General features: G+C 35.3%; 1 protein-coding gene and 1 long non-coding RNA gene across 2 annotated transcripts in view; both read right to left on the bottom strand.

Moving 5' to 3' along the window:
* Positions 3,433-7,115, bottom strand: LOC110271190. Its single transcript, XR_002361610.1, has 5 exons — positions 6,442-7,115; positions 6,106-6,251; positions 5,234-5,302; positions 4,873-5,009; positions 3,433-4,784 (listed from the first exon to the last, which is right to left on the bottom strand). It is a non-coding gene; the product is annotated as an uncharacterized LOC110271190 (long non-coding RNA).
* Positions 11,369-13,493, bottom strand: part of LOC107607005 — a 26,126-nt gene continuing 24,001 nt past the window's right edge. The window contains exons 5-7 of the mRNA XM_016309000.2: positions 12,075-12,438; positions 11,728-11,963; positions 11,369-11,536 (exon numbers count right to left, since the gene is read on the bottom strand). Coding sequence (XP_016164486.2) covers positions 11,369-11,536; positions 11,728-11,963; positions 12,075-12,438 — 768 coding nt within the window. The remainder of the gene's footprint in view (positions 11,537-11,727; positions 11,964-12,074; positions 12,439-13,493) is intronic.

Below are 13,493 nucleotides of genomic sequence, written 5' to 3'. Positions count from 1 at the left end.
AAACAATCAAATTGCAACTAATCATGGAAAACTAAGATTAAACAAACAATGCATGCAAGACACCAAACTTAGAAGTTTTCATATTAAAGACACTAATAAATTGAAAATGCATATGAAAAATAACAAAACACACAAAATAAGAGAATTTAAAGATCAGAGCAAGGAAATCATCAAGAACAACTTGAAGATTAATGAAGAACATAATGCATATATTCGAAAAATGCAGGGAGTTAAATAAAATATGCAGGACACCAAACTTAAAAATTGACACTAGACTTAAACAAGAAACACAAAATATTTTTGGTTTTATAGTATTAAAATTTCTTTTTTTTTTTTGGATTTTTCGAAAATTAATTGGAGGAAGAACAAGGATTTCAAAATTCTTAATGAGAATTCCAGGAATCATGCAATGTTAGTCTAAAGCTCCAGTCTAAAAAGATTAGACATGGCTAGCCAAGCTTCAGCAGACATACAACAGCTAAATTGATGGGATGTGATCATCAATGGCACCAACATCTTGGTACGCACAATTGTAATCTCAACTCTTTGTCACAACTCCGCACAACTAACCAGCAAGTGTACTGGGTCGTCCAAGTAATAAACCTTACGTGAGTAAGGGTCGATCCCACGGAGATTGTCGGCTTGAAGCAAGCTATGGTCACCTTGTAAATCTCAGTCAGGTGGATTCAAATGGTTATGGAGAATTGATAATTAAAAGATGAATAAAATATAAAATAGGATAGAGATACTTATGTAATTCATTGGTAGGAATTTTAGATAAGCATATGAAGATGCTTTGTTCCTTCTGAACCTCTGCTTTCTTATTGCCTTCTTCCAATCATTCATACTCCTTTTCCATAGTAAGCTTATGTTGGGTTTCACCGTTGTCAGTGGCTACCTCCCGTCCTCTCAGTGAAAATGGTCCAAATAAGCTGTCACCGCACGGCTAATCAGCTGTTGGTTCTCGATCATGTTAGAATAGGATCCATTGATCCTTTTGCATCTGTCACAACGCCCAACAATCGCGAGTTTGAAGCTCGTCATAGTCATCCCTTCCCAGATCCTACTCGGAATACCACAGACAAGGTTTAGACTTTCCGGATCTCAAGAATGCTGCCAATTGATTCTAGCATATACCACGAAGACTCTGATCTCATGGAATGGAAGGCTCGGTTGTCAGGCGAGGCAACCATGCGTCATGAATCAGGAGGCTAAGAGATACGCACTCAAGCTATTGCAAGTAGAACGGAAGTGGTTGTCAGGCACGCGTTCATAGCTGAGAATGATGATGAGTGTCACGAATCATCACATTCGTCAGGTTGAAGAACGAGTGTATATCTTAGAGAAGAAATAGGCTTGAATTGAATAGAAAAACAATAGTACTTTGCATTAATTCATGAGGAACAGCAGAGCTCCATACCTTATTCTATGGTGTGTAGAAACTTCACCGTTGAAAATACAAAAGTGATGATAGTGATCATTGGCTTCGGCCCTAGAGAGGGAACCAGAAGAACCAAGATGAAAATACAATAGCAAAAGGTCCTATTTATAGAGAACTAGTAGCCTAGGGTTTACAAAAATAAGTAATTAATGCAGAAATCTTTTTTCGGGCCCACTTGGTGTGTGCTTGGGCTGAGTATTGAAGCTTTCACATGTAGAGACTTTTCTTGGAGTTAAACGCCAGCTTTTGTGCCAGTTTGGGCGTTTAACTCCAACTTTTCTACCAGTTCTGGCGTTTTGACGCCAGAATTTTTATGCTGACTTGGAACGCCGATTTGGGCCATCAAAACTCGAGCAAAGTATAGACTATTATATATTGCTGGAAAGTCCAAGATGTCTAATTTTCAAAGCAATTAAGAGCGTGCCGATTGGGCTTTTGTAACTCCAGAAAATCCACTTTGAGTGTAGAGAGGTCAGAATCCAATAGCATCTGCAGTCCTTTTTCAACCTCTGAATAAGATTTTTGCTCAGGTCCCTCAATTTCAGTCAGAAAATACCTGAAATCACAGAAAAATACACAAACTCATAGTAAAGTCTAGAAATGTGATTTTTAATTAAAAACTAATAAAAACATAATAAAAACTAACTAAAATATACTAAAAACATACTAAAAATAATACCAAAAAGCGTATAAGTTATCCGCTCATCAACGACCCTAGGATAGGTTAGAATGTAAAGAAATGTTTAATGCTTAGTATCCTTGTTGTTGAATTATACTATGAGTTGTGTATTGGATTGGATATCTGCTATGGATGATAATAATAGGATGTGAATTGATGAATTTATGATTATGGACTTGTTGACAAGACTATATAAATGCCTAGGATAGGTGGATGACAAATTTGTTGATGTATTTGAGAGATTGATGTGTGATATTGTTGAATTGAGATATGGTAGTCATGGAAGGATTATTGTGGTGATGGCAAGGTTATGTTGTGTTGATTTTGGTGTATGGTATATTAGGTTTGAATTGGATTCTTTAAGAAAATTGAGGTTTTTGAACTTGGTGTGAAATTAGTTTTTTGCCGAATTTTGGCAAGCCATAAATTGGCTTTCGGACCTCCAAATGATTTCAAACTTATTTTGTATGAAAATTAGGTCCGTGAAATTTACACCGTTCGAAGACCAAATGAAAAATGATTTAAAACGAAGAAGTTATGTGTGTCGGAAGTTCGGGGTTCAAAATGTAAATTCTGCATCTTTTTTACTTAACCAAAAACCCATGCATGCGTACGCATACCCTTTCATATGCATTGATTACATTCTGTTTCGTACCTATGCATATGCATAGCACCAAAAAAAGGGGGTTTCGCGCACGCATACAGGAGCCATACACATGCATGCAATTCTGTCCAGCGCACTTGCATACGCGGACAGGTGCATGCGTACGCATCTTGGCCTAAAGGAGGCCTGTGCGTACGAATACATGTGTATGCATACGCACACTCCTGTTTTTAGCAAATCATTATTTTGTGTTTTCAAATCCAAATTAACCCCCTAAACCTCTATTTTCATATTTTTAGTTCTAAACTTGATTAGGAAGCTTAGTAACGAGATGGAGTTAGGAAATTGAGGTAACTTAGGGATGAAGTAAAGGTTAAAAGTGATGAATTATATGAGGAGAATGTGTATGTATGACGGCTATATGATGCCATGGTTGTGACGAATGATTATGTAATGAATACGAATAGTTATGAATACTATGCGGCTTATGAATTTAATATGATCTGAGATACAAGTTTCCCTGGGTATAGGACCATGGCTTGCCACCACGTGTTCCAGGTTGAGACTCAATACTCTATTGACCCTACGTCGTAAGGGTGACCGGGCACGTATAAATTCCCGGGAATGGATATCCCCCATTGAGTAAGTTATATATGAATGTATGAATGTATGAATTATGAATGAAATGAGAAAAAGCTATGCATAGACTCATGGGGATGCGCGACAAGGGACAGTCCAAGGGTTTCAGACTTGTCGGGTTGACTTGATAACCGACAGATGAGCCTCATCAGCCATAGGACAGGCATACATTATGTGCATTATGTTTGTTTGTTCGCTATGCATTATTTGGGAGTGCCTAACTATATATACTTTGTTAATTGCTATATTTGTTACTTGCACTTCTTGTCTCCTACCTGTGCTTACAATTGTCTGTTTGTCTGTTTGTGCAAACTCACTGGAGATAGAAGAATGGAGAAAAGGTGGTCAACATGAGGTTAAGATTAAGTTAAGCTGAGTTTAGATTTTCCCTAGATACCTACCCCTTTTTATGGTTTCTGTTTAGTATTTTAAGCTTTATAATCTGAGTATCGGCGTTCTAGGATTGCCTCTTGCATTCCCAGGACCTTATATATTATGTGTGTGGCACCTTTACCATGCTGAGAACATCTGGTTCTCACCCCATACTGTGTTGGTATTTTTCAAATGCAGGTCGGGAGGCTCCTCGGTAGGTATCTGAACTTCTAACGCGGAGTAGTTTCTGGGTTTCTTTTGCTATACAGTTTATGTATATATGTATGCACTTAGCTTTCTCTCTGAATAACTTGTTTATTTTGTTCCTCTTAGAGGTTTAAGGAGAGTTAAGGTTTTATCTTTGTATTTTGGGTTGATGGGAGATATATATATGTATGTAAATATTCTCCGGCCAGCCAAGTTAGGAGCTAGTTATTCTGTATCTTTGACTCTCTATTCTCTCTTTCTATCTCTTTATACCTATGATCTGTAGGTTTCTTCGCACGCAAGTTATCTTGTTTCCTGAGCGTTGCGCTTTTTATTTTGCGAACTTTGTTTCACCTGTTTTTCAAGGCTCCTAGTTATTATGTTCTTTCTACTACTATATGCATATATTTTATTTCAAAGGCCGTAATACCACACCACCTCTGTTTAACGGCTTAAGCGTAAAGCTCTGTGTGGTAGCATGTTACAGAATTTAAATCAAGTAAAGCTAGTATTTCTATATACCATTTTCTATCAAATAAAAGGTCCTCACAAACTAATTAGAAAAAGGAATAGCCTAAAGCTTATAATCAAACAAATAAAGAAGAGCTTACATAATACATACCATATCTTCTATTCATGTATTTTATTTTGATTCTCATTTGTCTTTTTCCATTTGAACAGTATGATGCCTTATAACTATCATTAAAAGCAATTAAAATTAACCATGAAAGAGAAAAAGGAACCAAAACAGAGTTACCAAGCAACATGGTCATAGAGCATATCTCAGAATACTCTCAGGAAAATAAACGTACAGCACACAAATGCATCCACAACTTGAAAACCTGTAGAGAATAAAAAGTAAGAGTAGTTGGTGACAAACCAAAAGATGTTTAGAATAATACAGCAACCAAAATAATTCACCACAATTACATGGAGATATAAAACTCATCTTCATCTCCTCCACGTTTATAATTTAGTGACATAGGGGTAGCAGAGCCTCCAGCCTGCCTAGGATTGTTGTACTTGAAGGAAGAACCATATTTGCATGACCCTGTCTTCATGTAATACTGCATTTTTAGGCATCAGCAAATATAATCAATACGCAAAAAGAAACTCAAACTACAAAGATGAGTCAAAACAGAAATTCAAGATTATTCAATCCTCAGCATGTAATAGAATTATAGATTACTACAGAGCACATCATTTCATATAAAACAAGAAATCACAGGAGTCAATTGTCAAAGGGAATATCAATGCATATCAAAAGTACAAGCAGAACCATATTAAGCACCTGGCATAAAGGCTGGCCAATTCGCTCCGAGTACTCCCCTCCTCTAGTCTTAGCAACAGCACCAACAACCTAAAACATTCACATATCACCAAATCATTAGATCACTGCAAATATATGAATCTCAGCGATCAATTGATTAAAAAAGAGTAAAGTATCATTTTTATCCCCAACGTTTGGGGTAAATCCTATTTGTGTCCCTAACGTTTAAATCGTCCTATTTGTATCCCTAACGTTTGTAAAAGTGATTCAATGTTATCCTGCCGTTAATTACACATCATGAGCGCTTTAGTTTGAGTTTTAAAAATCTCTTCTTGAAGTTAGAATACAAATGTCTGGGATAGAATTAATGATCTACTCCAAAAAATAGCTCATCAAATGTTGAAACTAATTCCTACAACATTTACATAATTCACTTTTTTAGGGACATAATTGAATCTAAACACAAATAGTGGGTATAATATTAAAATCGACCACATCCAAGTGAGACCTAATTGAGAATGAATACATCCAAGTGAGAATAATTGAAAAATATAATCTGATTTGTTAGTATAATTGATAGTATGATAACATTGAATCACTTTTATAAAAGTTAGGGATACAAATAGGACGATTTAAATGTTAGGAACACAAATAGGACTTACCCCCAAGCGTTGGGGACAAAAACGATACTTTACTCATTAAAAAAATAGTGATTCAAAGGAAAACCCTTCAAAAAAAAGACTTTTGATTCAATAAGCTCAACACTATCACACTGATCATAGCTAATATCAAATCAAGCTACATTAAGAAAAACTTATGATCACATTAAACGCAAAAATAACACAACAAAAAACCTCCACAAACTTAAAAATCAAATGAACTATAAATTTTACCTCGACCTAGTCACGGGGATGGTTGAAACGACAGCGAAAACCATAGCCACAGAATCCAGTCCTCAAATAGTAGATACAATCAGCCTCACCAGGCCTTTGGGGATAAGATTCCTTTTCAGCATCCAACCCAATTTGCCACACCGGCTCTGCATTTTTCAAAATCAGGATCAAATACACTTCACAACACCCCACATTCTCCTATAAGATAAATCACAATCGCAGAAAGCCACAAATATTGGGAAAAAAGGGAAACGATTTTCATATTTTATTTTATGAACAAAAATGAAAAGAACAGAACAGTTGGGGCATTATATCAAATACAATATAATATCATACCTTCGAGACGAGTTCCAGTCCACTCCGGCGATGGATCAGATCGGGAACCCTAACTGGACCGGTCGTACCACTCCATTGTGCGGACACAAGAAAACCGAAGCTGATGGAACAGAGAATGAAAAGGTTCTTCCGATGAAATTGAGTGTGTTCTTCTGATCTAGAGTGCAGATTCTAGAGAGAGAAAGAACTCATGAACGATTCTCATCTTGTCCACCCAGATGTTAAGCGCGCTCTTGCTCTCTCCTGAAGAATCTGTTGTTGAATCTCATCACGACAATTGATCGTTCCTCCTCAGCGCCTCTCTTCAACTCGACAGATTTCCATCATAATCCCTAAAGAGCGTTTGATGGTTCACAACTATAAGAGATGGATTGAAATTCCAGAGAAGAAAAGAAAATGGACCCAGAGTGATATTGAACATGGATTAATTTCACATGCAAAGAATGAGATATGCATTCATTTTTGAGAGAGAAAGAAAACTGGGATTAAAATGAGAATAAGAGAAAGAGAAAAATGGACAGCGTAAATAAAGAAAGAGAAGAAAAGGGAGAAGATGAGTGCCACAGAAAGACCCTTGAATTGATATTTTTTAGAAAAAAAAAACTCAAAAAAATGAAAAAATTCCACCTCGGATAACAATACACACGAATATACCATGGTTATATAGATATAGGAGCGACAATATGAGATTAGTATGTTCCTTGATATTAATTTTTCCGAGTATAAGAAGAAGAAGGAAACAGGTAGATGACAGTTGGAGGCATCAAAGTGTGGTAGTTGCTGCCACATTATTTGCCGACAGGGACACACGGTTTATACTTTATATGTACCTTACCTTTTCTCAATTCCAATACCATCCAACAACGTACTATAGTATTTCATCACTAACGAACCACTTGCCACTACCCCAAGTCCTTCATTAATTACTACCACCTCAGCAACTCACATGCCCTACATTATTGCCCTTGCTGTTCGATAAATTTTATATCTAGGGAACTCACCCTGCATTCTTACAACATGTTGAGAAAATTCAAAAGAAGAGAATTTCATTTATAAATAATTGTTTTACTTAGACTTTATTTTCGATTTCGATAAATATTTCAATCAAACTTGTATCGCAATTTCAATTCTAAAGTTAAATATGACTCTTATAGCTTCTTAAAAATAAAAAAATTCAGAAATGTCTGTAATGATACTTAAAAAAAATTAACTTTCATTAATAATGGATTAGGACTTCACAATTGATAAATAAATAGTGAATTCAATATAAACTTGAATAAATAAAACTAAAATTTAAAATGTGAAAATATATGAGATCAACTGAGTAAAGAGGCAAATTGAAATAAAAATAAAGCAATAAAAATGGTTTCCAGATGCTCACAAAAACTTGCATTTCATGGCTTTTTGTTTATTGAGTCAGTGTGACTGCTGAAATTTTCAGCATGTATACGTGAGTGTGAGAACTGGAATGGAAGTTCCTCTTTGATATTCAAATCTTCTATTTATAGATGAGCATCTTGGTTCAATCAATTTTACTTAGTGATCGTGTAGTTTTACCCATGTCTTTGAGAAATGGTTTTTCTTGTATGTCAAGCACTTCAACCCACGTTCTGAGAAACGGTTATTCCTCACACTACCTCTTCAAATTGCTTTGTGCTCATCAAGTAGTTGGAATTTAAGTATGTTTTTTCTTCTAGTTCTTATCTTTTTCTTAGGTTAAAGTTTTCTTCTGATTTTGCATTGGATTAATCTAACAATAATGTAATGATGTTAAATGAAAGGTGAATTCTACCATATTTTCTCTAAAATAAAGGATAAATTACTCCTTGTGACATATATAGTGATTATTGATAAAATATTCTTTCACCAGAGCTTCAAAATTTACGTTATCTTCTCTTTTCTTTTCAATTGATGCTGTGTTTCTCTTGAAACTTGATAACAGTGTCATTTTCATCATCCCCACTAAATACACCTCTTCTTCTCCAATTTTAAAACCTAATTCCTTTCAAATCCAATCACCATTTCCAATCAATTATGTTAAGATTTTAAACTTGTTCTTACGCTTTCAATCTCCAATTTCAACGAGCATATCTATCAATTTTTCAACTCTGTCCTTCCTAAATTTTTTTTTCGTATTTTGTATTTATGTTCATAAATCATAGATTATATTTCAAAGAAAAAAGATACCATAAAAACCAGAAGATATTACGTTCGGGGAGAAGTAAAAGGGTATGAATCTGTATGGCAGATATAGATTTGCGCCATAAATAAAATTCCTGTGGGTAATTAATGGCATGAATAATAAAATAATTAGTTAATATTTGAGGCAAATATGAATATTAAATATACTTATCCCATTTTCTCTCATTGTTATCTGAATAATAATTTAATATTTTGGTGACAATATAATAGTTCAATATGCTCCCATCAATACATCAGTTTTTTTTTTTTTAATTGGAAAAGAAGAGGTATATTTGGTGGAGATGATAAAAATGACACTGTTATTAAGCTTTAAGAGAAACATAGTGTCAATTGAAAAGAAAAGAGAAAATAACGTGAATCTTAGAGTTTTGGTGGAAGGATAATTTATCAATAATCATGGTGTATGTCACAAGGGATAATTTATCTTTATTTTAGAGAGGGTATGATAGAATTCACCTAAATGAAATATAAGGTTTTGGATTACCTTAAAAATTCTCTTTTATTTACTTAGAAAGTTCTAATAATAATTTTATCACCATTTTAAAAGTCTTTTGAAGTTTATATTTACTGTCAAATTTAGTAATACATATTTAAATCTAGCCGTAAGTATCACCAAATTCCACAGTATTTCACTAAATTTGACAATAAATTCAATGGTTGTAAGCGTATTCTGGTAGTAGTATATCACTACAGCAGAGGCGGAGCATAGCGGCGTTTTTTAAAATGATTAGCGGCGGTTTTAAACCGCCGCAAAATCAAAGACCGGCGGCTCTCCCAACTGCCACGGTTATGGGCGCGGGGGTTATATTCGGCGTCGGTTTTTAATAACCGCTGGCATAACCGCCGCCAAATCAGTATTTCGCGGCGTTCGTTCAAAAAACCGCCGCTAAACGAGGGTGACACAATTACTGGCATGTTCACCGGCGGTTCCAAAACCGCCACAATTCAGTTTGATCTTTGCTTGATGCCGCTTGTTTTGCGGCGTTTTTAGAGCCGCCACAAAACGGTCCAGTTTTTCCGAAACATTCTCTGGCGGTTTGTAACCGCTGCAATCTATGCAAATTTTCCAATTACTTTGTTCGATTTTCCGGCTGTTCTAAACCGCCGCAAAATTAAGAATAATTAAAAAACAGGAAAATAGAATTTTTATTAAAAAAATCGTGTAATTTTTAATATCAGAACTATTTTGTTTTCTTTTTGTGGCTTTTTAGATTTTTATAATATCTTAAGTGTTAATATATTTTAGACCTTAGAATGTAAAATTGTACAAAAAACAAATAAATTATCTGCAAGCCAAAATAATATTTTCATAAAAATATGAAGAGTACAAATCTCTTGCAAAGAGTTGCATAGTCTAATTTAAAGAAAAAAAATACTTGATTCGATCCAAACACTATCTAATCCTACTATTATTGTTCACTCTTTCATTCGACGGAACTCATCCCTACAGCGATGTCTCTCGGCAGCTCCTCACCCTGCCTTTGAAAAAGATAAATCAGAGCTCTCTCCATCGCCTGCATCTTTTTCTTATCTGCTGCTGCCTCGTCTTCCATCGCCTTCCTCTTCAACTTCTCGCTTTCCAATTCTGCCTCCAGTGCACACAACTTCCTCTGGGTCTCCTCTTCTTCGACTCTGTTGCCTGGCGCACGTGAATTCGAACCGAAGAGTTGGGTAGGAGTCGGACCGAAACCCACACCACGTACTCTACCCGGTTTTTCTTTACCAAAAACCTGAGCAATGGAATCATTTTGAGACAACACTCTAGAAGATTCATCCTGTTGCTCAATCTCCTCAATTCTTTCCTACAGACACAAATTAGCAAATACAATCATAGCATTTATCGGTCTATGTCAATAAAAACTCAGTCAAATATGAGAGAAAAATATATGGTTCGAAAGTAACTTATGTAAAACAACCAAAATAACGCACGTCACATAGGATGTTGTTAACACTATAAAAAGAAATAAGGAATAATTTAAATTGATTTATTTCAATTTAAACCTAGCTGTCTCTAAATTACATAGAAGTTTAAACTCTCTAGAAATAACTGAGGTAAAATAGCAAACTTAATAAAAGAAACCAGTGTTGGAAAAAAAATTTTCCGTGGGTCCATTTTGAATTAGGATTGATAGAAACTCATCTTTCAATACCTTCTTGCTGTTTCTAACCCAAGTCCAAACCATTCAGCAAAGAAAAACAGAACAAAATATAATAGAGAACTAAACTATTAACGTATTTGAAAACATAATTTTACCGAAAATTTATGAGAAGTAGTACTTACACCAATTGCCATTGCTTCATCATTCATATAGGAGCCATCATTTTTTTGTGCACTTTTATCCATAGCTCTCCTCTACCAATTCTTCTTCCTTGTTCTTCAGACTGTAACAACAACATTTACGCCATTACCGTATTCCACGCAATCAAGAAAACTGAAGTCATATAGATAGTCCAAACAGTGAATAACAAGTGGAGTACCTCTTCTTCCATCCGCCGTGCGAAGCTTTTTGAACCGCCAGTGTGGGTATATACTTGTTTTGATCGATTAGTCGCGTTCTTCTTGCATTTCTCCTATCGGTCCATAAATGCCAAATTAAAAAAACAATTAGATACTGATTTAACAGCACTTAATGCTACATAAAATACAGCACATTCTACCAATGGTATACTGGATTACCTTCGTCTCAGGTTTGGCGCGATATTCTAGGAACTCTCTCCAATTCTCTCAATCAATTTCCGGTGGACGGTGCTCGATATTCTGCTCAAATGTGAATGTTGGCTCGTAGAAGGCATTATACAACCTCAGCCTAGTTTCCTTCCAAGACCTTCCCATACTTTGCAAAATATATTTCTTGATACTACCTTCACTATCTTCGTCAAAATGAAAAATTTGCTGCACATATAAATGAACAATAAGCAGATTTGTTAATAAAATAAATTTGTTACAAAGGGGTTTTAAATCGTTACAAAGGGGATTTAAATTGAAGCAGATTTGAAATTTTTACTGCACATATATTTCATAATACAATTTGTCAATAATTGAACAATAAGCAAATTTGTTACAAAGGGGATTTAAATCTTTACCTTCACACATTCGTTATACACCTTGTTTTTAGTGGTAACCTTGTGCCAACTTTCCTTACCGATAGGAAATTTTGCGTAGTCAGATCCAAGCAGACCAAGCACCCCACTTAGCAGTCCAGCCTCGTCTCCAATTGGCTGCATTTCGTTGTTGAATCTCAGCACGATCCTTCTCCCATTAGGCCGTTCCATAGCCTCCCTCACGCTTAATCTTGCCGGCTTGACTGTGCCGTCAGAATCTATAAGCAAAATATAAATCCTTATGTGTGCATCCGTTGTTGAAAGTATGCACGAAAAAAATTATTTAACATAGCTCAAATCGATCATAGAAAAATTATAAAATACGTTACCGATTATCTTAACTGTCCAAAATTCTGTAGTCTTGCGCCTTTTACGACTCTGAGCTCCAGAAGCACTAGAGTGGTCGTCATCTTCATGATCACGAGATTCTACCTCTGGAGCATTAGCCTCCAAAAGGGTCTCCTGGCCTAGCTCCGAGTTGTGAACGCTATTTGCGCTCATTTGTGTAGCAGGCCTAGGTTCACTGCGCGGCGGACGAAATGGGCGGGAAGTTGGAGGGATGCCGTCACCACCAGCGGGGAGGACTTGAGAGTCAGCCTGGTGGGAACCTGAGCCCGAAGGTGGAGCGGTTAGAGGTTGCTGACATCCTGGTCCTGATTTTGGCTTTTTCGTGTACCGACCTTTCCTAGCCATCTAAATGCCATAACACCAGTGGACAGGATAAAATCAAGTCAAATTAATATCCAATTAAAATAATTTTTGTGTAACCATGATCGAGTTCGAACAGCATTCATCAACAATTATAACAGAAAAAATCACTGGAGCAGAAGGTATATACATGTTTCATAATCTGGGTTTATAGTAGTCAATAGTAATGATTTGCTACAAGAATTTAAAAGATGCATTTGAACAATATTGCCCGGCACGTCAAAATAATTAGCAATGTGAAAAACTAAATTTTTGACACAGTTATCTAAATGCATTTACAAGCACAATACAAATGCACCAAAATTGGACTATTAAAAATACTACAAGGTCCTGACTAAGAAACCCACCAGCATAGATCTCTATATAAGCATAATTTGTCTGACCTATATATAAGTTACAAATATTTGCTTATCTGAAATAGCTAAATCTTGAAAAGTTAAATAACAAAATCTAATAGAAAAAATGTCCCTGTATGACCTAATTAATCATTAAAACTCTAGTATATATATATGGACCAAATTTGCTTATCTTGTTGTCGTGTAGCATTATATCATACCACTAAAACAATAGTACTCACTCTTTTGGAACTGCCGAAATCCATTCTTCTTCACTAAGCAACCTTATTTACAAATGTGCCATTTTATTAAAAAAAGAAAAATGAAAAAAACAAGCATACTTTGATTATATAAAAAATAAAATAATGTTTCACCCATGACTCTATTCTTGATTTGTTCATTACCAAAGTCCAAACACAAATAACTTTTAATAATATGTACCAATGGTAACGTGTAAACAGGGGAGAAGTTACAACACATAACACGCTTATTTGCTAACCAAGTAACTATTCCAATTTTATTGTGTATGTAATAATTGGTTAATAACAAATTTTCAACCTATAACTGGGAGTTCTTAATTCCCAAAATCTCTACCCTTCATCCTTTTTTCCTAATTACATCAAACTCCCAAGCATATTCTGAGTTGATAAAAATGGCATATATGATAAATCAAGTTGTAGACGGCATAAATGCAAGCTTATGATG

Source organism: Arachis ipaensis, chromosome B01, assembly GCF_000816755.2.
Source record: "Arachis ipaensis cultivar K30076 chromosome B01, Araip1.1, whole genome shotgun sequence".
In the NCBI taxonomy this organism is placed as follows: Eukaryota; Viridiplantae; Streptophyta; class Magnoliopsida; order Fabales; family Fabaceae; genus Arachis; species Arachis ipaensis.
Note: the sequence above shows the minus strand (reverse complement) of the source record. Positions and strands in the feature narration are given on the sequence as shown.